The following is a 27467-nucleotide window of genomic DNA, read 5'->3' on the forward strand; positions in this document are numbered from 1 at the left end:
CCAGGCTCATCACCTTGCACCTTGATTACTATATCATCCTTCTCTCTGACCTTGACAAGCGCCATCTTCTACTGCTCATATCCATATATAATGCTGCTGCAAAAATCATCTTCCTATCTGATTGCTTTGACCATGTAATTCCTCTCTTGCATCCCTCCACTGGCTCCCTCTTCTCTATGGTATCAGAGAGAAGCTGCCTGTTTTCACTTTCATGGCCTATCCCCACCTTATCACCTCTCATCCAGTAATGAAAGGTTGACTCCTGCCTCCAATCAAGCCCATGATAGCAGCCTCCATCGCCCACTTGTTACATTTTCAAACAGTCACCTTCATGCTCTCTCCTATGCTGCCCTGCATGCTTGGAAGGAGCGCCCCATAAACTTCTGCAAAACTAACTAAATCCTCCTTCGAATCTCTCCTTAAAACTTTTCTTTGCCAGGAAGCCTACAAAAAGCTTGGCAATGGTTGGCTGGGGCATGTTAAGAGCAGGCTGTCATGCTGACTATGTCTCCTAATTTCCTTACATTCTTCCATTGGTTGGCTGCATCCATCTGTTGTTTCTTGTCTAAAACTAGACTGTAAACTCTTTGGGGCAGGGACGGTCTTTCTGCTCTGTGTTTGTGCAACACCTAATGTACCAAGGATTTGGTCCATGACTAGAGCCCCTAGGCGCTGCAGTAATACAGATAGCAAATAATAATAAATCATATACAAGGTAGACATGCTTTTAAAAGCCTCTATGGCTAAATTCAACCTGAAACAGCTTCTACAGCTGCTGAGCCATCCCAGACTCTTCAGAAGTTTCCAAGAACCTCTTCAGCATGTGTGGAACGGTATGAGCGACATTCATCGCCAGACGCCCCCCTCTCCCCCCCTTACCATACTCCTCTCCCTGGCTAACCTCAGGAGAGATGTTTCCACCAGTTAGGAGGAACAACAGAGTGGGCAAAGTTTTCAAATACATCCTGGACACCAGGGTTTTACGCCGAGACAACTCATGCCTGCTGACGGGGGGAAGGAGGACAATTTAAGGGGGGACATGTCAGCACCCCACATGTTGCCTCTGGGAGGAATCTTCCAGCCCCACCTCCTGGGCTAGGGCAGCCAATCCCACTGGCTCCTGGAGGGCTGGGGGGACAGGAGTGGGTAGCATGTGCCTCTGGACCGGGCCCAAGGACACCCTCATGCTCTCACAGACACCTCAGCAAGTGAAGGGGCATGGGCAATGCCCCTACCTCTGGCTGAGCAGAGGCCAGGGAACCAGCTCCTGGAGCCTTTCCCAGTGACCCCCCCCACCCTGCACCCAGCCTGGGGCTACCGTGCTCTCCCCACCACAGTTACTGGGAAGGGGGAGGGGACCCTCTGTCCTTCTCCTGCTGTGCTTCCCCCTGGCCTGTTTCTGGCTTGCTTGGCCCCTGTCCCCAGCAGCCAGGCCCGGGGGGGGGGGGGGGCAGGCCACCACTGCCTCCCCCGCCAGGTTCTCTCGCTGACAGCTGTTGTGTGGCACAGATTGCGCGACCCAGAGAGGTCATCTTCACCCAGCGTGAGAAGTGTCTCTATCCCACCCAGACCTGCTGCCAGAGAGAGGGGCCGAGCGAGGGGGTGGGAAAGGAAGACACACAAACACCCACCCAGTAGGCTGAGCAGACCAATCCCTGCAAGCGCTGCTTGGCACTCGCAGGAATCTGTGGGGAGCAGTTGACCCCCACATGCCCCCTAGGCGTTGCCTCTGGTTTGCTGACCCTCACCTTCCACTTAGAGAACTGGTCTTTAGGCTAACTCACTCCCCGGGCTACAGCAGAATAACTGAGATATCAGAAGCTACTAAACCGTCCGTGCTGAAGGATACCAAGGGGTGAGAGCTGGGGGGCTGGCTCCCCCCTTCTTAATTAGCACTGCAACTAAAAGGGAACCGGTTTATGCAGCTTCAACATAGCAACAGCCTGCTGCAAAGAAGGCAGCTGGAGTCTAGCTCTAACATCCTGCAGCACAGAACCTGGAGACATTTACTTTAGCATTCAGCCCAGGGGATAGTCAAGCCAGTAATAAATGTCTGAACACTATGCACTCTACATTTTGTTTAGAGTTGGTGTCTCAAAATGTAACAATTTAAGGGCTGTTAGTTTAATGGTAAAACAACTGTTCATTTTAAGGTCACACTGAGGAGAAAAGATTTTAAATGTTAATAAAGTTACTGTTTTGCCATTTTATATTTCAGTCATGATTATATTGAAATTATATTTCAATTAATTATAAAGTGTATATAGTGCCCAGCCAGTCCCTTCATGTTACTTAGTTTATCCAGAAGGCATTGACCAATGACGGCACCTTAAGACACCTCGGCTACCTTCCTGGACGGAGAGCAGCAGGAGAAGTTACAGGCTGAGGCATTTGAACTTGTTGATAAATACAAGATCAGTCAAAAGTTGCCACCTCCCTGAAGTGGACCCACAACAATCTCGGGAAGCAGAAAGTCTAACCTCCAACTGCTTGTACCCTAAGTCGCTGCTCCACCCTTACAGAGTTAACTAGAAAGTGATGGTTTGCTGTATAATATCCTTCAGCCAATTAACGTGGATCTCAGATCAGTCCCTAGTGGACAATAGTCTTCAAATTTCTTCACAGGTTGAGAAGACCAGAATTAAGGATGCCGAGAGATTGTACGCGCTATCCCCACTAATGCATCTGATGAAGTGGGCTGTAGCTCACGAAAGCTTACGCTCAAATAAATTGGTGAGTCTCTAAGGTGCCACAAGCCCTCCTGTTCTTTTTGCGGATACAGACTAACACGGCTGCCACTCTGAAACCACTAAATAATGTTATCCCACGAGGTCTGCATTGAGGTTTTGGTGGGTAGCGTAGAAACAATGTCCTAGTTACTCAGACACAGGTCCCAGCAGTCCTGTTCGTAATATCCGTCAAATGACTCCACGGCAGGTAACTGAACTGCAGCCGTTTCTTTAAACTTCCGGGTGCAATAAAGTGGAGGCTGAATCATATTATAACTGTTCCCTGTGCCCTTTGACGCACCGACTCCATACACGGCCCTGACAAAACCTCAGCATCATATTCCAGTGTAATCGGCACAACTGGCTTCCAGCCTCATTTGCCAGGAAGAAGTCAGGGTGAATTCGGATATCTTCATTGGACACCACAGAGCAGCACTTTGCAGCCATTTCTCCACATTCAAGACTATTGTGCCCAGTTTTTGCAGTCTTCCCTAGAAGCACCTTGTTGGGTCCTAGAAGTTGCCCTGCCTGGGAATTTTTCAGCATGCCTCATGCAAACAGATTCAACTATGAACATGCAGAGCGACAGAGAGGGAACTGGGCAGATACTACCACTCCATCTGATATTTGCCTCCCACCTAAAACGCTGTAGTTGGTCATCTGCTCTGCCTTTCTCCTCTTGCCACTTCAGGTGACAATCCCCAAATCCTTTCTGGCTGAATGGTCAATATAACTATTCAACATTCACTAAATTCCAGGGCATGTTGTCAATTGTAAAGAAGCCAACAGAGTAAGGCTGTGCTAGGAACCAAGGTAATGATCATCCCTGGAGAATCCATAAACTCCCGGCAAGCAGTCATCTGGAGGTAGAACAGAAGCTGGCAGAGGACAGTATCTCCTTGCTACTGGAATGCTGCAAAACTTCTGCAATTGAGCAATGTCTTTGCTAGATTCCATTCTGCAACACCCCACTGTAATCCTGCAGCCCGTGTTCTAATATTGAGTGGGAAGAGGAGAGCTGGCATTCAGACACTACAGTGATAATCACAGTCTACAGAGATTAAATAGCATTAGCACTGCTCCAAATGCTGCAGTTACTATGGAAGGGAGAGCACACTGCAAGTCACTCTTATAAATGCATCAGAAACAATACCATGGGAGCCCCAATGAGGGAGAGGGATCAGGGAAGGGAGAGGAGAAGACGTGAGGAAAGAAGATCAACAACATGGAAATGTGTAGGGAAAGTTAGTGAGAAAAGGAAGGACAGAGGAAAAGGAGAAACACAGGATGGGAGAACAAGAGGCAACATGGTTTGCTAATGAAGCTCTGATTCACATATCAGGCAGGAGAAGTTCAAACAGCTTCAGAGGTAGGAAATGCTGGGACAAACTGGGTGAGGGGATAGATGGAAAGAGTGGGAAATGTGTCTCTATAGCGGAATAACAGTTTTCAATATGCATAGGTTTTTAATTTTAGTTAAAAGCAGCTTTTTATACACAATTTCTCAACAACAGAAGCTGCCTACAGACTTTATTGTAATCCAGTGAGACACTGCTAAGAACCATCAAAAAGCTGGAGGGCAGGGGATGGAGCTCAGGTATGGGGCAAAATGAGCAGAATTTATGTTGGGGGTGCAGTAGAAAAGAAAAAGCATCCTTAGACTCCCATTTCATTTCAGTAACCTCATCTGCAATTCTTAGCACAGATCAAACCTCAGAAGCCTTAATTAAAATCCAAACAGCAATATTTTCAGCAGAGCTACTGAAATACCCGCACCTGGTCAACCATTAATTAGAGTGTATCAGACTTCCATGTGTGCTCAGCACAGCTGAGATTCTTACATGGATACTGCATTTGTGGGCACAAAGACAGTATGCACAAAGAGATACGTTCCTCCCTTACAGACACTCAGACTACTTCTGATTTCAGAGCAGTTATGTGTCCCGGCAATGGTTCTTTAAGATAGGAAACTTTAAAAGTCACAATCATTTTACTGAACACCCTTCCAAAGTGTCACCTACAGCACTGTCTCAAGTCACTACCATTCAGCTCCAGTACCTTGCAATGGATACTACAGACTCCGGGAGAAATGGGCCAAAGTGAAACACATTGTAAGCTGAGTCCTTATCAGTTGGCATGTCACCACTGTGCCACAGAATCATAGAATATCAGGGTTGGAAGGGACCTCAGGAGGTCATCTAGTCCAACCCCCTGCTCAAAGCAGGACCAATCTCCAACTAAATCATATTGTCTGATTCAGATTCAGCATCATCTGCTGATACAGGGTGTTGGGCAATCTCTTAGCACAGCAAATACGGAGTGGCTTATAAACGGCTGGACGCGGCCCAGTCCTGGCCTCTCACCGTGAACCTGCCCTCTCCAAAGTCAGGCGAATATGAAAAAACCAGCATGCTACCTTTTTCCCCGTTTGTTTCTCCACCATGTCGTTGCTGAGAGAGAAATCGTCTGACTGTGGTGTTTTAGAACACCCACCCTTGGGCATCGTTCTGCCTTCCTTACTTGATCTTCATTTATGCTGCCATCGCCTCATCATCAACCGTCTGTTTAGAGAGAAAAATCAGAAGAATTAGAGATTTTATAAAGATCATTAAAAAAGAGAAAATACAGGATAACTGCTGCGCTGGGCTGCCAGAACAGGTACTAGCATCCACGCATCCCACTCAAGGCGGGGCTAATCTGCCATGGGCCCCAGATGCAATTTTTAAGGGAGCAAATAGCCACCTGCATTCTAAGAACTGGGCTGCTTCTGAGAGGCTGTTTAATGTCATTTATCTCGGAGGCACCAGGGATAGTCATCGTGATGGGCTAGACTCAAACAGAAAGTGATACCCTTACATTTTGGTCTACAGAACTGATCTTAATTCCCACGCGGGGCTTCTCTCAGCTATGATAACCTCCACCACAGTAAATTAATGCCCCATAGCTTGTAAAGGTGAGCCCTATGGACAGGTATTTTTGGCACTAAGATAACTATTTGTGCCTATGGAGTTTATTGTCAGTCCTATGAATTTTTCTGGTATTCAAGGGACTAATACGTAAAGCAATTAACATGTGGTGAATTACAAAATCTACTTATAAAATGTGCCTTTTGTATTGGCCTGCTTCCATCTCTAGAGAAAAACAGAGAATGCAAACACAAGGTACAATGCTCCCTGCAAGGTTTTCAGAGAAGCCGCCCCAAGCCAAGCCCTTTCAGTCTCAGCACTGCCATTGTGCCTTGGCCTAGGTACGGCACAATTCAGGAGAACAACAAAGAGCTCTGTTGCCGGTGCCATGGGTTGCCTGGTTACAGAGCTGAAAAGACAACGGACATCTGAAATACACAGAAGTATGTGTTGTAACCGAGATCAGAAACGTGGTCTGGAGCCAGGACAGGCACGGCCTTTTTGTGAAACAAAAATATCTCCTCTCCTGAGGCTAGAGGCTAAAAAGCATCAGCACAACAGTATACTTCAGACTAGCGACCCAAATCGGAGTCCTAAAGCAAAAGTCTTATTGTACTTAGGTTGAAATGACACAAACTTGGGATCATTTGAAAAATCTTCCCCCGGCTAATTGCCACCTGATGGCATAACGCACTGTACTATTAACTTTTTGTTATTTTTTAAAGGTACAATTTCAGGAAATTGTCCAGGCACAGAGTCATTCCAGAACGCCATCCCCAGTCTGGGGATTTTGTAGGTGGGGACGAGAGAGAACAGAACTGAGGCGGGGGAAAGTAAAACCTCACACCAATTTTTTGGGTGCCTAAAAAGCCACAGCTTTTAAGGCCCACAACTTGAAATGGTTTGAATCAGAGAGGTGTTTAGTTCCAAGGAGTGGGACTGAAACCCACCAGCTGACTTCATGCAGATGCCTAAATACTCATCAGAGTCATGGCTTCTGTTCTGTCTATTGTGTGTCTGGACCATGAGCCACCAATTCAGCACCTCTGACCAGCATTACATTCTGCTGCAAAGATCATCTTCCGAGCCCACCACTTTGACCCTGTCACTTCTCTCTTGGCATCCGTCCACAGGCTCCCTCTTCTCTATCATATCAGACATAAGCTACCTGTCTTCTCTCTCAAGGCCCTTCACCACCTGTTCCCACCCGACCTACCAGATCTCATTCACTATCGAAAGTTCGACTCCTGCCTCTAACAGGCTCATGGTGCTAGCAGCCTCCATCGCCTCCTTGTAAAATTTTCAAAAAATCACATTCATGCTTTCTCTTATGCTGCCTGCAGCTCATGCTCAGGCAAACCTCCCTGTAAACATCTGCAAAACGAACTCCTCCTCCTCCAAATCGCTCCTTAAAACTCTCCTCTGCCAGAAAGCCTACAAAAAAAAAAACTTGGCAATATTTAGGCTGGTGGTGTGCTAAGACCACCACCTGTCATGCTGACCAAGATTGTCTCGTTTCCTTGTACTCCCCCGTTTGTCCATCTGTGTCCATCTCTTGTCTTATACTTAGATTGGAAGCTCTTTTGGGCAGGGGCTGTCTTTTTGTGCTGTGTCTGTACAGCATGTAGCACAGGGGGTTCTTGTCCTGAGTACTACTGTAATAGAAATAATAATAATGACATTTACTTTAGAAAAATTCTGTGGAACACTCTTCATTTGTAAACATGTCTGTAAACTATAAACCCTCCCTACTCCACTTAGGCTTTTCACAGTTGTTTTTTCAAACTGATAAAAACGTTTCATGCCCCTTTCGTAGCCCCACAGCAGCAGAAGTTAACCACGCAAATGCTATCTATCCATAGAGAATGCTGAGACACATCAGTTAACAGAGGTGTTATAACAAAACATGGCTTTCTTCAGAGCAGCCATGTTAGTTTCTCCTCTGCTCTTAACACAGCTGGCTATGGACAAACTATCCATATTTAGGAAATGGAAAAGGGCACCAGAGGTCTCCTTAGCTGTGGCTCCCAGTAAGGATAGCTGTCTAGGGAAGCCCTGTGATGCTGGGTACCAGAGATGCACAGTAAGGACATTTCACCGCTTCTTTCTAAAATGGAGGGAAATGGAATGACACCCCTCACTGCTGTGCTCTCTCTGCGGGGAAACCAGGGAGCAGATCATGCAAAGGAGGCTGAAAAGGCCCTAGAAAGGGTGAGTGGGGAGGAATCCAGCAGATTGGTAACATCAAAACACAGGCAAACTGACATTTCTATCAACATTAAAGTGAAATGCACCAAAAAACTTCACCATGCTTTTCGGAGTAGCATGAATATCCAACACGTGGACGTTTCTATAGTCCCACTACGTAGCACTGCAAGGGCATGAAGCCCACAGTGAACATGGGATCTCATATCAAAATGCTGACAAAAAATGACTAGAAGCAGCATCTTAAAAAGGTGAGCTAGCTTTCATTGGGCATTATAGGTTGGAAAGGGTAACTGTTAGGATTCATATAAACCCAGGGTCAAGACTGAGCCAGTCCTTGGTAGTATGACAGACCAGCATTACTGATTTGGTCCCCCCAGATTAGGCAGAATATAAACTTTAATGTTAAAAAAAAAAAAAAAAAAAAAAAGGTTTTGAGCCTTCATGAAGTGGAGAAAACCAGGCTCACATGACCAGCTGCAGTGATTTCAGGCACTTCTTAGATCCCCAGGACACTGAACTGCAGGACTGTTCCCTACAGACTATTCTTGGGCGTTCTGTCTGGTATCATTGCCACCATTTCCACCTGAAGCAAAGCTCAGTGTAAGTGTCTCTCTCTCACCAACAGAAGCTGGTGCAGTAAAAGCCATTACCTCTCCCACCTTGTCTCACCACTTCCACTGGTAGGTTATTTACAATCTCTCAAATCTCAGCAGCGGAGAGTTTTCCCTGATTTGCCCAGCCTACGTATTCCTTTCTTAATTTCATCCTATTAGTCCTAGTTATAACCCAGGGCTTGAGCTGAGTCCCACTAACAAGGACAAGGAAACATCTACGAGTGTTTGGGGGGGGGGGAGGGGAAGGACGGGGGGGGAACACTGGGGGTGATGAGTGGGACGTGAGTAGAGCTCCACCACTCCAGTGCTTGCATGGGGTCACAAGGAGTCCTTTGAGCATGTGTACTTCAACAACAGTATGAACATCTAAGTAATGGAGATTCAAAGGACTTGGTGTCAATGATGAAAACTCAGTTTTAGTCTACATGGCATATTAAACCACATGGCACACAGAACAGGTTCACTTGCTGTAGTTATATTAATGCATGAACTGGCATGGATGGGATCAGGGCAGCGACACTGTGCCCTATAACACAGACTATGCCAAATTACAAACCAGGTCCAATTTAGTATTCCATTTTAAATGCCTCACTAAAATTGGTTTTTATGGTCATGTGTATGTCAATTTATTCTTGAAAAAATCTGTCCACACTGGCTGTCATTGTGTCTGTTTGTAACCAGGGTATATACCTATTCACGTGGTGCTTGGAAAACCTGTTTAACTGAGAAAAGGCCAGACGGGTGCCAGATTAATTCCGCACCCCTTCTGTTCATCTAGCTGACTCATTACACTTGGAAAGCTGGCTGCCTGTTCGTGTAAACAGAGCACTGGCCTATTTAACAGCTTGGAGGGAGTATTACATTTGCACAACAATTACCAATAATGCTTGCAATCCTCATTTCATTTTTAAACACAGTTAATAGAAGTCAGAGGGGAGGTACAAATGCCCAATTTGTAAGAGCTACCCCCAAGATAAAAGGAGTGAAGGCCGTTGCTGACATATGCATGCAAGCAGGACCAGTGGAGGGACGTTAGTATTACATACAATTTGGCTCCAATCCCTCCTAATCTGAAAACTGGACAAATCACCCATTCTACTACACTGCTTTAAACTTTACTTCCCTACCAGGAGACAATCATCAACATTTCTATTTTGTAAACAATTAACTAAGCTCCTTGAACCAGATGATTACACTTCTGTCACACAATAAGAAAGTGGGAGACCGAGCGAGCACAACGTAATAAAATCCCCAACGCATTTCCAGAACAACAAAAGAAACTGCCTACATGTGGCAGGCAGCCAAGCTACTGGACTCCACCAACCCAGGCGCAAACAAGTGTGTACCAGCCTTTTCAACCTGGTTCCCACAGACATTTGCACATCATTTTTGTATAGTGGTTTCAACACATCCCCCAGGGAAAGAGGGAAGGGGGAGGGATAAAACTTCCTAAGACATAGCAAGCCTGTAAATTACAGCTGACTGCTGGGTCATGAAACCCTATTACAGGCCACAGGTGAAGCTGGCTAGGAGACTAAGAAATATCTGAGTGTCCCTCAGGCCCCTGAGTATAAGCACAGTTATTTTTGTCCTCTCTGCTTTTTCTCCACAGAGATGAAGACAGGGCTTTTCAAACTTTTAATACCACCCACTAAAATAAAAAAATATGTAGCAGCAAACAGCATTTCTGCATCCATTCGCTTCTCTCATGGCCTTCCACCGCCGCTACCGAGCCTGCTGTCTGGCATCATCTGCTTCTTAGCACTGCAGAGCCTTCCTCCACCACACAACCTGATTTATAGGAGGTCAGAACGGTTAAAATGTTGCCAACTGTTTGGCAAGCATCTCTCCCTGCCCCGGCCTAGCACACTGTCATGCTATTCTGCAGCCAGCGGATCCGGAGGGAACTTTGCAGAAATTGAAACATTTGGTGGCCTTATAAGGAACAGATCTGGGTATTCGCCTATGGAGTCCTCCACTAACAAATCCAAACGCCACTACAAAATGAGGCTAGTTTCCATGCGGAGACACCATCCTCTCTCCTCTGTTGGAAGCACAAGCCAGCCCACAGAATTTTTATTTTCCCCAAGACATGTCAAATCCAAAGCTGCACAATCAATCCCAACATTTCCACGGGTGACCTCAAAATGGGACGGAGCCAAAAAGGAAAAATTAACTGTACTTCCAAAAATGCTCTATTATGAACCAAGTGTTCCCCATCCCTCCTCATTTTAAAACAACATTTACATTTGAGGAGGCCCAGTTCTTGTTATGGGGTTGGCGGGGAGGGCATGCAAGAGTATGGGACGCTCAGAATTACAAGGGCCTCCATTAAGACAAAATTGGGCTCCCTGTCATCCTTTCTGTGACAGCGATGACAGACTTATTTAGGACTGGCAGAAATGTATCCAGCTGGGCTCTCCGAAAGCACTACTCTGATTTCTCACAGACATCCAGTATGATAAAAATGTGCTTTTTTTATACAAGGGAAATCTATTTTGTACCTAGAGTTCATCTGCCAATAACGCATATTTATCCACAGTATTTTTTACATCGCTTCCTTTTACAGAGACAGCTGTGCTGGCTCTTATACTGGTCACTTGTGACTACATATGACGAGAGGTTGTAGGATATTTTCATGTGCATACCGTACATAGAAAGGATGGGCTGCCAACATCTTATATACATGTGTTTTGATTGTTAAATATTGTTTTTAAAGACAAATATTAATAACTGTGCAAATGTCTTGTTAAACATTAAACTCTGAAACAGAGTTTGAAGCATTTCTTCCCAAGCACAAAGTGTGGTGAAGCTGCAGTTAAGGCTGACCAGAAACAACATTAACCTTTTACAGAAATAACAATTTAAAAAAATATTACATTTCTGAAAGCCTGGAAAACTACATCTGAGGTTCTACTTACAGACCCCAAACCTTGGAGAGTTAATGTGCATTACATGTAGTGTGAGTTTTATACAGGTGTTTCCAATAACAATTGTGATTCTTCCTCCCCACACTTCATCTTTACTTTATCTTGTATATCCCATAATGTAAAGAACTGGGAGTAGGAGGTTTGTATCTGTGGATGAACTAGATCTATCGAAAGGTACATGTATAATTGATGATACAGTTATTCTTGGGGAACAGAAGGATAAAGGAGTTTGAGGTGCAAGTGGTCTTCTCGTCCATCCTCTCCGTGGAAGGAAAAGGCCTGGGTAGAGACCGTCGAATCGTGGAAGTCAACGAATCGTTACGCAGGTGGTGTCGAAGAGAAGGCTTTGGATTCTTTGACCATGGGATGGTGTTCCAAGGAGGAGGAGTGCTAGGCAGAGATGGGCTCCACCTAACGAAGAGAGGGAAGAGCATCTTCGCAAGCAGGCTGGCTAACCTAGTGAGGAGGGCTTTAAACTAGGTTCACCGGGGGAAGGAGACCAAAGCCCTGAGGTAAGTGGGGAAGTGGGATACTGGGAGGAAGCACGAGCAGGAGCGCACGAGAGGGGAGGGCTCCTGCCTCATACTGAGAAAGAGGGACAATCAGCAAGTTATCTCAACTGCCTATACACAAATGCAAGAAGCCTGGGAAACAAGCAGGGAGAACTGGAAGTCCTGGCACAGTCAAGGAATTATGATGTGATTGGAATAACAGAGACTTGGTGGGATAACTCACATGACTGGAGTACTGTCATGGATGGATATAAACTGTTCAGGAAGGACAGGCAGGGCAGAAAAGGTGGGGGAGTTGTATTGTATGTAAGGGAGCAGTACGACTGCTCAGAGCTCAAGTACGAAACTGCAGAAAAACCAGAGAGTCTCTGGATTAAGTTTAGAAGTGTGAGCAACAAGGGTCATGTCGTGGTAGGAGTCTGCTATAGACCACCAGACCAGGGGGATGAGGTGGACGAGGCTTTCTTCCGGCAACTCACGGAAGTTACTAGATCGCAGGCCCTGGTTCTCATGGGAGACTTCAATCACCCTGATATCTGCTGGGAGAGCAATACAGCGGTGCACAGACAATCCAGGAAGTTTTTGGAAAGCGTAGGGGACAGTTTCCTGGTACAAGTGCTGGAGGAACCAACTAGGGGCAGAGCTCTTCTTGACCTGCTGCTCACAAACCGGGAAGAATTAGTAGGGGAAGCTAAAGTGGATGGGAACCTGGGAGGCAGTGACCATGAGATGGTCGAGTTCAGAATCCTGACACAGGGAAGAAAGGAGAGCAGCAGAATATGGACCCTGGACTTCAGAAAAGCAGACTTTGACTCCCTCAGGGAACTGATGGGCAGGATCCCCTGGGAGAATAACATGAGGGGGAAAGGAGTCCAGGAGAGCTAGCTGTATTTAAAAGAATCCTTATTGAGGTTACAGGGACAAACCATCCCGATGTGTAGGAAGAACAGTAAATATGGCAGGCGACCAGTTTGGCTTAACAGTGAAATCCTTGCTGATCTTAAACACAAAAAAGAAGCTTACAAGAAGTGGAAGACTGGACAAATGACCAGGGAAGAGTATAAAAATATTGCTCAGGCATGCAGGAGGGAAATCAGGAAGGCCAAATCACACCTGGAGTTGCAGCTAGCAAGAGACATTAAGAGTAACAAGAAGGGTTTCTTCAGGTATGCTAGCAACAAGAAGAAAGTCAAGGAAAGTGTGGGCCCCTTACTGAATGAGGGAGGCAACCTAGTGACAGAGGATGTGGAAAAAGCGAATGTACTCAATGCTTTTTTTGCCTCTGTCTTCACGAACAAGGTCAGCTCCCAGACTACTGCTCTCGGCAGCACAGCATGGGGAGGAGGTGACCAGCCTTCTGTGGAGAAAGAAGTGGTTCTGGACTATTTAGAAAAGCTGGATGAGCACAAGTCCATGGGGCCAGATGCGCTGCATCCAAGAGTGCTAAAGGAGTTGGCGGATGTGATTGCAGAGCCATTGGCCATTATCTTTGAAAACTCATGGCAATCGGGGGAAGTCCCGGACGACTGGAAAAAGGCTAATGTAGTGCCTATCTTTAAAAAGTGGAAGAAGGATGATCCTGGGAACTACAGGCCAGTCAGCCTCACCTCAGTCCCTGGAAAAATCATGGTGCAGGCCCTCAAGGAATCAATTCTGAAGCACTTAGAGGAGAGGAAAGTGATCAGGAACAGTCAGCATGGATTCACCAAGGGCAAGTCATGCCAGACTAATCTAATTGCCTTCTGTGATGAGATAACTGGCTCTGTGGATGAGGGGAAAGCCGTGGATGTGTTGTTCCTTGACTTTAGCAAAGTTTTTGACACCGTCTCCCACAGTATTCTTGCCAGCAAGTTAAAGAAGTATGGGCTGGATGAAAGGACTATAAGGTGGATAGAAAGTTGGCTAGAATGTCGGGCTCAACGGATAGTGATCAATGGCTCCATGTCTAGTTGGCAGCCGGTATCAAGTGGAGCGCCCCAAGGGTCGATCCTGGGGCCGGTTTTGTTCAATATCTTCAAAAATGATCTGGAGGATGGTGTGGATTGCACCCTCAGCAAGTTTGCAGATGACACTAAACTGGGAAGAGAGGTAGATACGCTGGAGGGTAGGGATAGGATACAGAGGGCCCTAGACAAATTAGAGGATTGGGCCAAAAGAAATCAGATGAGGTTCATCAAGGACAAGTGCAGAGTCCTGCACTTAGGATGGAAGAATCCCATGCACCGCTACAGACTAGGGACCGAATGGCTCGGCCGCAGTTCTGCAGAAAAGGACCTAGGGGTTACAGTGGACGAGAAGCTGGATATGAGTCAACAGTGTGCCCTTGTTGCCAAGAAGGCCAATGACATTTTGGGATGTATAAGTAGGGGCATTGCCAGCAAATCGAGGGATGTGATCGTTCCCCTCTATTCCACATTGGTGAGGCCTCATCTGGAGTACTGTGTCCAGTTTTGGGCCCCACACTACAAGAAGGATGTAGAAAAATTGGAAAGAGTCCAGCGGAGGGCAACAAAAATGATTAGGGGACTGGAACACATGACTTATGAGGAGAGGCTGCGGTAACTGGGATTGTTTAGTCTGCGGAAGAGAAGAATGAGGGGGGATTTGATAGCTGCTTTCAACTACCTGAAAGGGGGTTTCAAAGAGGATGGCTCTAGACTGTTCTCAGTGGTAGCAGATGACAGAGCAAGGAGTAATGGTCTCAAGTTGCAGTGGGGGAGGTTTAGGTTGGATATTAGGAAAAACTTTTTCACTAGGAGGGTGGTGAAACACTGGAATGCGTTACCTAGGGAGGTGGTAGAATCTCCTTCCTTAGAAGTTTTTAAGATCAGGCTTGACAAAGCCCTGGCTGGGATGATTTAGTTGGGGATTGGTCCTGCTTTGAGCAGGGGGTTGAACTAGATGACCTCCTGAAGTCCCTTCCAATCCTGATATTCTATGATTCTATGAACAGAGAATAATTATTGTCCTTTCTGTGCTCTGGTTAGATTCAGGAAGTGGAAAGTCCGTCTTTTTCTTGTGTAGTTGTGTAAGGGCATAGGAAGGCAGGAGTGCTTTGAGCTAAGCAATGTAAACACAGGTGCAGTTTAGTTTGGTGTGAATAATATTATAGCATGTAATCACAAAGATTAAGAATAAGATATTCTAGCATAATGGATACTGATTAAATGAATCTTTGCATTTTTAGAAAATAAAGGTGTCTCTAAGTTTCCATTTGTTCTGAAAGTGACAGTTAGGGGGTTGCATTAAAGGCTGTTTGGGTGACCTTAACTGTAGGTTACCAAGCTTTCAACTCCAGCTTAAAGTATTTTTGCCTGGTTCCTTAGGTTTTTTTTTTTTTAAAAAAAAATATATATAACAAATTCGAGAACTCGTCTGAAATCAACAAGATGACATTCAATGTAGTGCAAGGTACTACACTTAGGAAGGAAAAAGCAAAAGCACAACTACAAAATGGGGAATAACTGGCTAGGTAGGAGTACTGCTGAAAAGGATCTGGGGTTATAGTGGATCACAAACTGAATATGAGTCAACGTGATGCAACTGCAAAAAACGGCTAATATCATTCCAGGATGCATTAACATGAGTGTCCTATGTAAGACACAGGAGGGAATTGTTCCACTCTACTCAGCACCGGAGAGGCCTCAGCTGGGGTACCGTATCCAATTCTGGGAGCCACATTTTAGGAAAGATGTGGACAAATTGGAGAGAGCCCAGAGAGCAAAAAAAACAAACAAAAATGATAAAAGGTTTTGAAAACCTGACCTATGAGGAAATGTTGAAAACTGGGCATGTTTAATCTTGAGAAAAGATGACTGAGAAGGGCTCTGATAAAAGTCTCCAAATAAGTTATGGCTGTTATAAAGAGGACAGTGATCAATTGTTCTCCATGGCCACTGAAGGCACGACAAGAAATAATGGTCTTAATTTGCAGTAGGGGAGATTTAGATTAGATTTTAGGAAAAACTTTCTAACTCCAAGGATAGTTAAGTTCTGGAACAGGCTTCCAAGGAAGGCTGTGGAATCCCCATCGTTGGAGGTTTTTAAGAACAGGTTGGATGGACACCTGCCAGTTATGGTCTAGATTTACTTGGTCCTGTCATAGCGCAGGGGGCTGGGCTTGATGACCTCTCAAGGTCCCTTTCAGCCTGACATTTCTATGATTCTATATGAGAATTGCTCTGTGACAGAAATCCTGGCAAGGACTCCCCCATTCCTTCTCAGACTTCCTCACTCTGGCCTCATGTGTCTTCCTTCCTCCTATTCTCCAGATCAATCCCCATCCCTCCAAGGTGACTTTTCCTCTCACATTCTTTGCACTCCTACCCCCTTACACACACACACTGCCTAATGCTTTCATAATTAACATCTACATCTGGGTTAGTTTCCATGGGGCCATGGAGACTCAATTGAGCCATGTTATTTAGGCACCCCTCCCCCCCAATTGCCACTTTCAGAACAACTGGAAACTGAGAGGCACCTTTATTCTCTAACAATGCATAGATCTATTTCTTCAAGTATCCATTACGATAGAATATCTTATTCTTAATCTTTGTGATTACACGAAGACCTGATTACAACAGACATCCCCTCAATAAAGTCAAAGGGAGGGTCCAGGACCTTAACAGCACTTTCTAAAGAACCTATCAATTGTGCATGTCTTATTATGTATGTGGAAATGGTTATTAGTATTCAGTCATTTCCTCACCACGCTGAGGTTTAATTCAAGTCTTACCCCTATTTATTGGGCATTTTATAAAACTAAGACACACTGAAAGGAGAGAGAGAAGCTCAGATTGCCACGCTACTTTGCGTACCTTGCTATGCACACAAGATTTAGGGAATACAATCAAGGTTATGTTAAAAACTTTACATAAATTAAGAAAAGTAAGGCTCCTAGATAGCTCTGTCATGGTAACTTATTGCAATAACAATCCTTGACAACCAGTTAAATTTAACCACAAAAAAATCCACACAAAGGTTTGATTGTTATTTTCTACCATAACACATGTGCACTGGGCATCAGTTTAGTGTCACAGCTGGAAATCTCCAACCATGTACAACACCCCCCAGAAAAATCCAGGCAGGACCACTCTCACAGTGTATATCACAGCTTAAAATAAAGAGCCCTGATAGCACCCCTTAAAATTACTGGCCATGGTTTTGCCCATATGGTTTCTTGAGCATCCAGTTTTCTCACAACCTCATCACCTCAATTATCTACATGCAGTTGCAACTGGATGATAGTGCTACATTTTTGGACATCACTGACTGGCTTGTGACTGGCCAAAGTTACAAAATTCCCGTTTGTTACAGTTGGTTCTCTGCTTTGTGGTCCAAGAACAGAATCAGGGGCTATGAGGAAATCTTCAGCATAGCTTGACTGTTACAGGAAGGCTGGGACAGCTTGGGGTCCATCTGCACCACATCTTTTGTCATGCCAGAGGACCTGATTACAACCCCCTCAGTAAGGTTAAAGGAACGGTCCAGGATGTTAACAAAATTGAACTACAGCCCTCAAGAGTGCAAGGCTTTAGCACTGTGTAGATCTCTTCCACACTACAAAGTGGAATCATGCTTTAATCGAATAAGAGAACTAGTTTGATACTTGATCTTCCTAACAAGAGTTTTGCAGTTCAGTTAGCGTATTCCCATTCATACTGTGTAACAATTAAAAGAACCAACCTTCCCTGGTAAAATATATTCCATGGACCGAAAGACATACAATGCCACACAGCTGGTGGATATTCATCAACAACACTATTTTCAAAGAGTCCACACAGTAAATATTCTGAATAAGTTACAGTCAATTAAAGAAAAAGAAAAAATAAGTGACCAGCACTACTATGATTCCTCTCACATGTACCCACAGGTGAATCTGGCTTTGATGGATAGCCATGAAGACTGAAGGCCTCTATTCATGGAACTGCCTGGAAGGGAGCAGGGCAAGCTTTCAGCAGTGTGCAGCTCTGCCTATGTGCTGCGAGCACATTCTGGAGGTCTCTCCTCTAGGAGAGCAGGGAATTCGCCATGCTGGCTGTGTTTTGGCCTCTCTACTGAAACTCAGCAAGAATGCATATTAGCATCAACTGTGGTGGTGATTTTGGGGATAGACACTTGTCCACTAGTACTGGACTGAGACCACCAATTTATTTCACAAAGGCAACAATGGACAACAATTCACAGTCTGTTCCAAAACTCACTGAAATCAATGGAAAGAATTCCACTGACTTCAGTAGGCTGTGGATGAGGTTCTCAGGTTGAGGGGTGGATTCTAAAGGTAGCCTAGATTAGATGTGAGGCTCCACATTTCATTTCACTTGCATCCTTCACTCCCTTAATATGTTTGTGTAAAAAGAGAAAAAGCAGCTATTAAAACAGCAGAAACAGAAGACAGCTTCCTAGTGGTTAAAGCACAGGACTGGGAATCAGGACAACTGAACTCTGTCCCTGGCTCTGCCAGTGACTGGCCCTGAAATCTCTGAACCTCAGCTCACTCATCTGCAAAAGGAGGATAATGCTACCGCTCTTCAGAGGTATTGAGGCTTACCGCTTGTAAAGTGCTTTGAGACCCTCCAAGTAATGAAATTCAGTAATGACAAACGCAAAGTACTTCACTTGGGAAGGAACAATCAGTCGCACACATACAAAATGGGAAATGACTGCCTAGGAAGGCTAGGAAGGAGTACTGCGGAAAGGGATCTGTGGGCCATAGGGGACTGCAAGCTAAATATGAGTCAACAATGTGACACTTGCAAAAAAAGCAAACATCATTCTGGGATGCATTAGCAGGAGTGTTGTAAGCAAGACACAAGATATAATTCTTCTGCTCTACTCCGCGCTGATTAGGCCTCAACTGGAGTATTGTGTCCAGTTCTGGGCGCCACATTTCAGAAAAGATGTGGACAAACTGGAGAGAGTCCAGAGAAGAGCAACAAAAATGATTAAAGGGCTAGAAAACATGATCTATGAAAGAAGATTGAAAAAACTGGGTTTGTTTAGTCTGGAGAAGAGAAGACTGGGGGGGGACATGATAACAGTTTTCAAGTATATAAAAGGTTGTTACAAGGAAGAGAGAGAAAAATTGTTCTCTTTAACCTCTGAGGATAGGACAAAAAGCAATGGACTTAAATTGCAGCAAGGGCGGTTTAGGTTGAACATTAGGAAAAGCTTCCTGTCAGGGTAGTTAAGCACTGGAGTAATTTGCCTAGGGAGGTTGTGGAATCTCCATGGTTGGAGGTTTCTAAGAGCAGGTTGGACAAACACCTGTCAGGGATGGTCTAGATAATACATAGTCCTGCCATGAGTGCAGGGGACTGGACTAGAAGACCATTTTGAGGTCCCTTCCAGCCCTGCCATTCTATGATTCTAAGTAAAGGTTCTATATACAGGCAACATATTATAACATTATTTCTCAGTTACTGAGTCTAGACTTAAGGAAAAAGGTATGAAAACCGGTCAGATAAGAAATCCACTTCTTAAGACTGATTGCCACTGGAGAGCCTGTATTCATTTAAAATAATAATTGGAGCTAAGAACATCCATCTTTCTTTATTTTGTACCATAAAATTCAGTAAGCTGTGGACTGGATCCTCACCATCCCCAGAGTGAATCCAAGTCTGCAACTCACTTGAGGGCTTTGCTGACACCAAGCAGAGGAAATGCAGCTCAAGCAGTTTATGAGTAGCAGAGAGAGCCCTGGGTATGAACTCGGCCTTGTATTCGCTTTGATGACTCCTATTGGTATAACAGTGGGTTTTTGTTGGGTTCCGTTTCTGAAATCTCAGTAGTTTTAATAGCTAGTTGCCTGGTTTGCAGGAGAACTCCCCTACTGCCACCTCCTACACACAAGCTAAGATGGGAAGAAAGGGGGTGAAACAAGCAAGGTTGGAGGGAGAGGGGCGCTGATCCACAGAACTAAGGCTGCTAACACTACAGTTCTAAAAGAAAAGGAGCACTTGTGACACTTTAGAGACTAACAAATTTATTTGAGCATAAGCTTTTGTGAGCTACAGCTCACTTCATCGGATGCAGTACTAGGATCCTTGCATTGAGATGCAGAAATACACATTTATTAGCAGCTGTATGACTTCTCTTGAGAGTACAGAACATTAACTGTAGCATTGTTATTCCGATATTTGTGGGGGCTGTGAACTCACATTTTCAAGATGGAAGAACACTTCATGATAGCTCACAGAGGTTACTGAGAATTCTTTGTCCTCCATTTAGTACTGAATACATAAGAAAGAATGAAGGGATATCAGAGATTCAACCCACAGTGTATCATGGCACTCTGAGTTGCAGCTATTCTGTATACCCTGGCGAGCCAAGTGATAGCTCAAGGCCAGTCTCACATAGTTTCTCAGACATACCTGTATGTACATAGAGGCATACCGTGTACATAGAGGCATCCATATGTTTTATAATCTCCTAAGAAAATAATTTCCATAAATCAAATTGCATTTACAGAGTCATGGCAGAAAGGACTGACTAAAAGATGTTTGTTTTGCAACTGTGGTTTCTTTCTTGAGCCAGTGTTCCTGCAGGTGCACTGCCTTTTCTCCTATACTTCTGATCTGCATACTTTTCATTTTCCTCATTCCTGGCACTAACTGCTTATCACAAGCAGAGCTTGCTAGCTGAACACTATTTTAATAGAAAGTTATTACGTCAGCTCACACAAGTGCCATCTGTTTTTTCCTTAAGGAAAGCTGAGGCTCTGAGCGCTATCAGAATGTTATGGATTTGTGCTTCTTATTTTGAGCCACCTGAACATTATAGGCCTCTATAATCGTGTATTTCCACCACAAAAAGCTTCTGTTTAGATTCTGCTCTCCTGGAGGCAAACACAAGGGTGCCCACATTTACATAACGTACAGTTGCTCAAGCAAACACACTTGTTCACCGTGTGCACTGAACATGCTGGAGTTCCACTGGTATCCCACTACAGTGAGGCGGAGTGGCCTCCCTCCAAACTGAAGAGTGAGGGACTGATACACTCCCGCGGTGAGCGGAGCTAAATCTGCCCCACCCATCTCACCAGAAGTGTGGGGGCAGAACAGAAAGTATAAAAGGAGAGCTCTGAAGCTCAGCTGGGGCTGGACCACAGGAGAGAGCAGCCCTCTCTTCCAGCGAGCAGAGACCTCTACAGCAGGGGTTCTCAAACTGGGGGTCGGGACCCCTCAGGGGGTCACGAGGTTATTACATGGGGGGGGGGGTCACGAGCTGTCAGCCTCCACCCCAAACCCCGCTTTCCCTCCAGCATCTATAATGGTGTTAAATATATAAAAAAAAGTTTTTAATTTATAAGGAGGGTTGCACTCAAAGGCTTGCTATGTGAAAGGGGTCACCAGTAAAAAAGTTTGAGAGCCACTGCTCTACAGGATACCAGACTAGCACCTGAATGGAGCTGGGCCCAGCTGTTGGAGGAGACAGAAGACCCTGAGGAGGGACTCAAGTGTCCGCTGTCCAGCTGCGAGGCAACGAGACAGAGCCCCGCTCGCTGGAGCACCAACAACTAAGTGGGGTAGGAAGTAGCCAAGGGGAACCAGACCTTGACCCGGTTGGGCTGCCGGGAAGCGAGGCAGCATGGTTCCGTGGTTTTCCTGCTGACCCAGTGGCAGGACTGCCTGTCACTGATGGGGCCTGGGTGGGACCTGGTGGAGTAGGGTGGGCCCGGGTCCCCATACCCCTTCCACTGACATCCGTCACCTGGGGTGGCTTCAAACTCATTCTAGTCCAAGAGGCCTGCACTAAGGGCTGTGCTCCGTCCCTCCCAGAGGGCTAGAGCTCCCCCCCCAGAGTGTTAATTGCTGTCTGCCTGAGCCAGGAGGCTGTGGGCTAAAGATTGTTTGTGCTCTGCCCTGTGTAGAGGGCTAGAGCTTCCCCAATAGACTATTGACAAGGTTAAGATTTACTCATGGCTATTTTTAGTAAAAGCCAAGGACAAGTTACAGACCAAAAAAAAAAAAAAAAAATCAGGGAAGTCCATGACCTGTCCCTGGCTTTTACTAAAAACAACAGTGACAAAATGGGACTGACGGGGGATGAGAGCCCAAGCCCTGCTGCGGGGTGGAGGGCTGTCTAGCACCTGCCACCCGTGGCGGCTCAGAGCTGTGGGGTCCCCCGCTGGGTCATGGCAGCCCAGAGCTCCAGCACCAGCCGCTGGGAGCCGCAGGGGCCCCCCATGGCACTAGGAGCTGTGTTGCCAGCAGCTCAAAGTTCTTGGTCCCCCCCAGTGGCTGAGAGGTGTGGGGGGTCCCCCTACAGTGGCTGACAGCTCCAGATCTCCTGCCCTGAGGCCGAAGCAGAAAATGTCACGGAGGTCTCTGGAAGTCATGGAATTTGTGACTTCCATGACATAATCTTACCCTTAACTATTGATTACTGGCTACCTGTAGTGAGGTGGAGTGGCCTCCCTCACAATTCAAGAGTGAGGGACTGCTACACCCACATATAAGAATCTAGATTCAAAGTCAGAAATAAGAGGAAGCCAGTTCTATTCTCTGAAGCTTCCCAGTCTCTTGTTTCTTGAGCTATATAAAATACATATAATCCATCTGTATTTTAACAAACAAGGTATGTGACATTTATGGAGTACTGCTCAGCCCTAAAGACCCTCAAAGCATTTCACAAACTAAGCACACCCTGAGAAATGCTCTAAATTTTCAGGTGTCCAAGGATGCCAGAGCAACTGCCACGAGATCTTTCATGTCCATGCATAGAGGACATACAAAGAGCAAGCTCTGTGAAAGCCAGCTACCTCTGGATGAAAAGCCCAGTTAAGCTCAATGGGATTGGAACAAGTAGTTCCAGCAAGTCTGGGTGATTCTAACCTAATATTGAGACCACTAAGCTCCAGCAACGAAAAGAAGGTTTTCTCGCCTGCATGGACATGAAAGTGCCTGGGCCATTTGCTCTGGTATCTTTGGGAAAATATTTCCCCTCTCCCTAGTTCTTGTGCAATTATTCTGATTGGTGGTCCCCCTCTATCCCTCAGAATTCCCTTGGGTACTGCAATACACAGAACAACTTTTGAAACTGTAGAAACTTCACTTGTAGTTAGGTGACAGTTTCTTAAGCACAGACAGACAATATTACAAATGTCATAAGCCTAAAGGTATGGGCCTGGAAGGTGTCTAGGACTGGGAATAAAAAGGACTATGGAACCTGTTTCCTACCACAGCTCATCAGTTTGGTTTTGTTCAAGGTCCACAGTGACTAGAAATTGTTATCCTCAGATTTTAAATGAGCTTGGTGGGTCACAGTCCAGTGCCCTCCCTCTCCCAGCACAACTGGTATTAATTGGCCACATTGTCTGCAGCTCTCAAATAGTGAGGGCAAGGACTTAATAGGGATGGAGCTAAAAATAAACTTAACACAGATGACCATGGTGTGCCATTTTCTGGAGTAAATAGAAGAATTCAGTTTTCAAGGGGCATCTTTTACAAGCACCATATTCTATTTTACAGCTTCTCTCCTCTCGCCCCCCCCACCCTCAAACACCTTTTCCACACAAACACACGGTATCCACCAGCCAAGTTCAAGTACAATCAGGGACAATAACTACCCGAATCTAGCTAAGGGCAATTCCTGATGCACCAAAGTTGCAATACATCTTAACAGACCAGACCTCTGGACTATTGCAAGCCCTCTGTCTCTGGAAACACCCACTCACCAGCCAGCGTTCAGTACTTCCAGAAGTGGTGGTGGGGAGATTGGTTGGTGGTTCACATTAAATTGTAATGCCTGTATGAAGGACATTCATGTTATGAATATTTTAAATCTAATCCTAACAATATAATTCAGGTCTGTTTGTCTTTTGCTGGGGACAGCACTCGAACAGGGAAGCCTTTTTACAAACACACCACACACCATGGAACAAAAATGGCAAGAAGCCAACGCCAGAAAACAATTGGGAAATAGAAAGAAGATGCTTCTGCCAGTTTCATAATTCTCTGTCGCTGTTCAAATCGGAAGGGGGTGGAGGACGCAGACACTGCAGAACGTCTGCTGCACAGATCTCGGAACTCCAGGACAGCCACACACATGCAGCTGCTCTCAAAATTGGCCCTGCACATTGACAGAGCTAATGCTACCACCCTCCCCCTCTCCCTGCAAAAAGAAGAGGCCTTGCCTCTTGCGTTACTTTAGAAGATAAAATGGCTCTTATATCCCTTGAAACGCTCTGATGGAAACCTTGGAATTTCAATGAGGTTGTTTCATCCCTAAGTATGAGATATAGATCTGTTTGGAGCAGTGTGTGTGCCTGCAAGAGAAGTGTACAATGCCGTGCTATTTAACTGGGCTGTGATACAGCAAAAGCTGTTGCTTCTGTCAGGCTTTTGCCTATTGCAACCAACATATCTTAGGGTTTTTTCCCTGAAGCACTAGTTTGTCTAGGAAATCCTCATCCTCCCTTCTTGTCCTGCACTGGTACTCCTAAAAGGGACGGCCTTGCTCTACTTGTAACTTTCACCATTGCTGCTCATTCTGTTGCAGAAGCAGAACAGTTTCTCTCCCTATTGAGTTTATTCTTTTCCATTTGGCAAGAGTGAATGGTGCCTTTCATTCACCTCTGCCTGCCTGCCAGCACCACCAGTATCACCAGGCATGAGCATTTCTTTGGGAATTGTACTGGTTCATGATTGTAACAATAAATAAATATAAGCCAGTGGACATTCTCTCCTGGATAGTAGCTCCTCGTCCTAAAACTGTAGGATAAATATACTTTGCAAAGAACTGAGCGCGGTTTAATACTTAAATTACAGGTCTCCCCAAGCCTACTCCGTTCTCTATGCCTCCCTCCTCTCTAACCCTACCTCTAAACCACAGTACTTCCAAAGAAGCTGAAGTAGAGTAGATACGAAACAGCAATTCATTTATAGAAGTATGTTCCTGTATAGATGAGAATCGATTTACTGCACATGGTCAATTGCTGAACATGTCAGAAAAAGAAAGATGGAAAGCTAGGTAAAAAAAATATGTGCCTACATTAGCAGATCACGTTCCTTTAGGCACACAGGCTCACTCCTTTGGCAAAGAACTAAAACCCCACCTCAGCCTCTGGACCTAGTTAAGCCGGTTGCACACTAGGTCTGTTTCCTCCTTTAATGAACTAGAAGATTTGTTAGAAAGCTGCTGTTTAAACACTCACTGAAAATCACATGATTGAGGTTAAAAATGCCTAGAACTGCGTCTGAGCTGCAAACCACACACAACCCCCCTTTCTGGAAACCTTAAGCTCTGCAGATGTCCTTGTCAATATTTCAGATCAATGCCCCATGGTTTCCCGAAGAGCCAAAGCATCTTCAGAAAGGCAGCACAGACAGGTAAAGGGCAAAAAGTTCATACAGCCAGCACAGAGAGAAAACAATGGCTGGTTTTTAACATAAAGGCTATAGCTACTTGGAGACCTTTTTCTGGGATTGTATTATTTCTTCTAAATGGCAGAATCAAATGTGGCAAAATGACTATTAGCTACAGAGTTATATTTGGAAGGAGGGAGCTCAAAATAAAGCTAATTATTAACCTCAAATGGAATAAAAAAACATAAAAGCCATACTAGGTAACCACTGCATCCCTGGAAACCGTCTTAAAAAATGGAAAAAAGAAAAGGAGTACTTGTGGCACCTTACAGAGGAACAAATTTATCTGAGCATAGCTCACGAAAGCTTATGCTCAAATAAACTGGTTAGTCTCTAAGGTGCCACAAGTACTCCTTTCCTTTTTGCGGATACAGACTAACACGGCTGTTACTCTGAAACCTGTGCTTAAAAAGTAGAGTATGTATTCCAGACTAGACCAAAATAAAACTGGGTACCCAGGCCTAATAAGCCTAAGATAATGATTAGGCTACAGAAAACAACCCTATACCCACAGGCACAACCTAGATTGTTCCGTATGTTTCCAAACTCCAACCCCCTGCACTAGTCTGAATAGCTGGAACTTGATAGACTGCTGTAAGTAACAATACAAATGAGCACTCAAATCTCTCTCGTCACATGAGAACTCCCTTAGGAAGCTCTGCCAAACATCACATTTTAAGTCATCCTTATAATATTGTAGCAACATTTATATATGACAGCACCTTGCCATGGTCAACACAAGCTGCTGCCTTGCAGTGTTCACAGGACCAAACTGTCCCAAACCATGATACAACCCTGGACTGTGCACGGCTGTTCATGCTAATGAAATGGGGGCACGGGGGGGAACCATTCTGTAACCATGTTCCCCCAGACAATGCCTTGGACTGAGGGAGTGGGGAGTGTTGGATTTTCTCGCTCCAAGTTGAGCGTTCCAGGTATAGCACCGTTTCTCACTGCATCACTGTTGCTGAACCTCCCCCACATCCTTCAGTGCTTCCAAGCAAGCCTGCCAGTCCTGAGAGTCAGGGTATAGTTAAACTGAAAACAGCCCCAGATCTCCACTGGTAAACCAGCCTGTTTTCAATAAGTCAGCCATGATGACACCAGAGACATGAAACTGCTGGAGGATCTGGAACTTGTTACAGAAATCAAAAGGTATAACAGGACTGCTTAACTGCACTTCTCTGAGCTGGACCAAGCCCCTACTCCATTTGCTCCACTCAGCAGGAGCAGCGCTGGGACTTCAGGGTTCTAGTCAGCTGTCTGCATTCTTAAATGACAGCACAAGCACAGTTAAATGCTTCACATTTGAAACTAGGTTTACACTGTGAGCACTTACTGCTAGCTTTGAAGGGAGCATTTCTCATAATTCTGGTACATTACATTTCCCCTATGAGCTCTGTTTACATTTGATAGCAGACTGCTGCCCCAATGCTGGCTGTGTAAACACAGGCCTTGGAAGTTGCCTGGCCCAGTTCAGTATCCTGGCAACTTGGCTGAAGCCAGCTTTACAAACTCACAATGTGTGCAAATTAATTTCATTATCCACTTTTGTGCATCATGAGGAGGGAAAACAAATAACCTGCCTGAAAGTACATTCTGGTAATTATTAACCTGACAGAAGTTAAACCCGTGGGGGTGGGAAGGGAGAAATGGTGGCAGGAAAACATGACAATTTTCTGTTCATGTTTATTATATAGCATTTCACTATTTTTTAAAATATAAAATCCAACCTTGCACTTCACTTAATTTTTTTTTTTAAAAACATTCAGGATTTCTAGTCTGCATGGCTGAATCTACTCGTTCTCTCAGACATTTACAGTAAGTGGAAGGGACCACTCAAATATTCCGTGAACAGCAGGCAGACAAGACCTTCACTTCCATTTGCTTTTCAGTTTGATTTGTTAAATCTCTCACCAGCCCACACATGCACCCCCATTACTTTTGCAGTCTTTACCTTAACCTGAAGAGCTAAATCATTAGATTGAAATCTGAAACTGTCAATGTGCTGTACTAAAGGACCCAAAGAGAAAAAAGCCAGACCAACCACTATATGTATGGTAGAAAGCCAAACAAGTACTCTGCAGCAAAGACAGATATAGCACATGCACACAGAGTAAAAATACAGAGATCAAATGAAATGGCCAGCTAAGCAATGAAATTGTGCAGCAACAGGCATACCAGCTAGCTTGTCTCTGAAG

General features: G+C 45.1%; 1 protein-coding gene across 3 annotated transcripts in view; it reads right to left on the minus strand.

Moving 5' to 3' along the window:
* The window catches only part of ANKRD11 (ankyrin repeat domain containing 11), a 222367-nt gene that overhangs the window by 53701 nt on the left and 141199 nt on the right, over positions 1–27467 (minus strand). For all 3 annotated transcript variants that reach the window (XM_074968918.1, XM_074968917.1, XM_074968919.1), the window contains exon 3: positions 5146–5290. In XM_074968918.1, coding sequence (XP_074825019.1) covers positions 5146–5232 — 87 coding nt within the window. In that variant the 5' untranslated portion in view covers positions 5233–5290. The remainder of the gene's footprint in view (positions 1–5145; positions 5291–27467) is intronic.

Source organism: Natator depressus, chromosome 12 (assembly GCF_965152275.1).
Source record: "Natator depressus isolate rNatDep1 chromosome 12, rNatDep2.hap1, whole genome shotgun sequence".
In the NCBI taxonomy this organism is placed as follows: Eukaryota; Metazoa; Chordata; order Testudines; family Cheloniidae; genus Natator; species Natator depressus.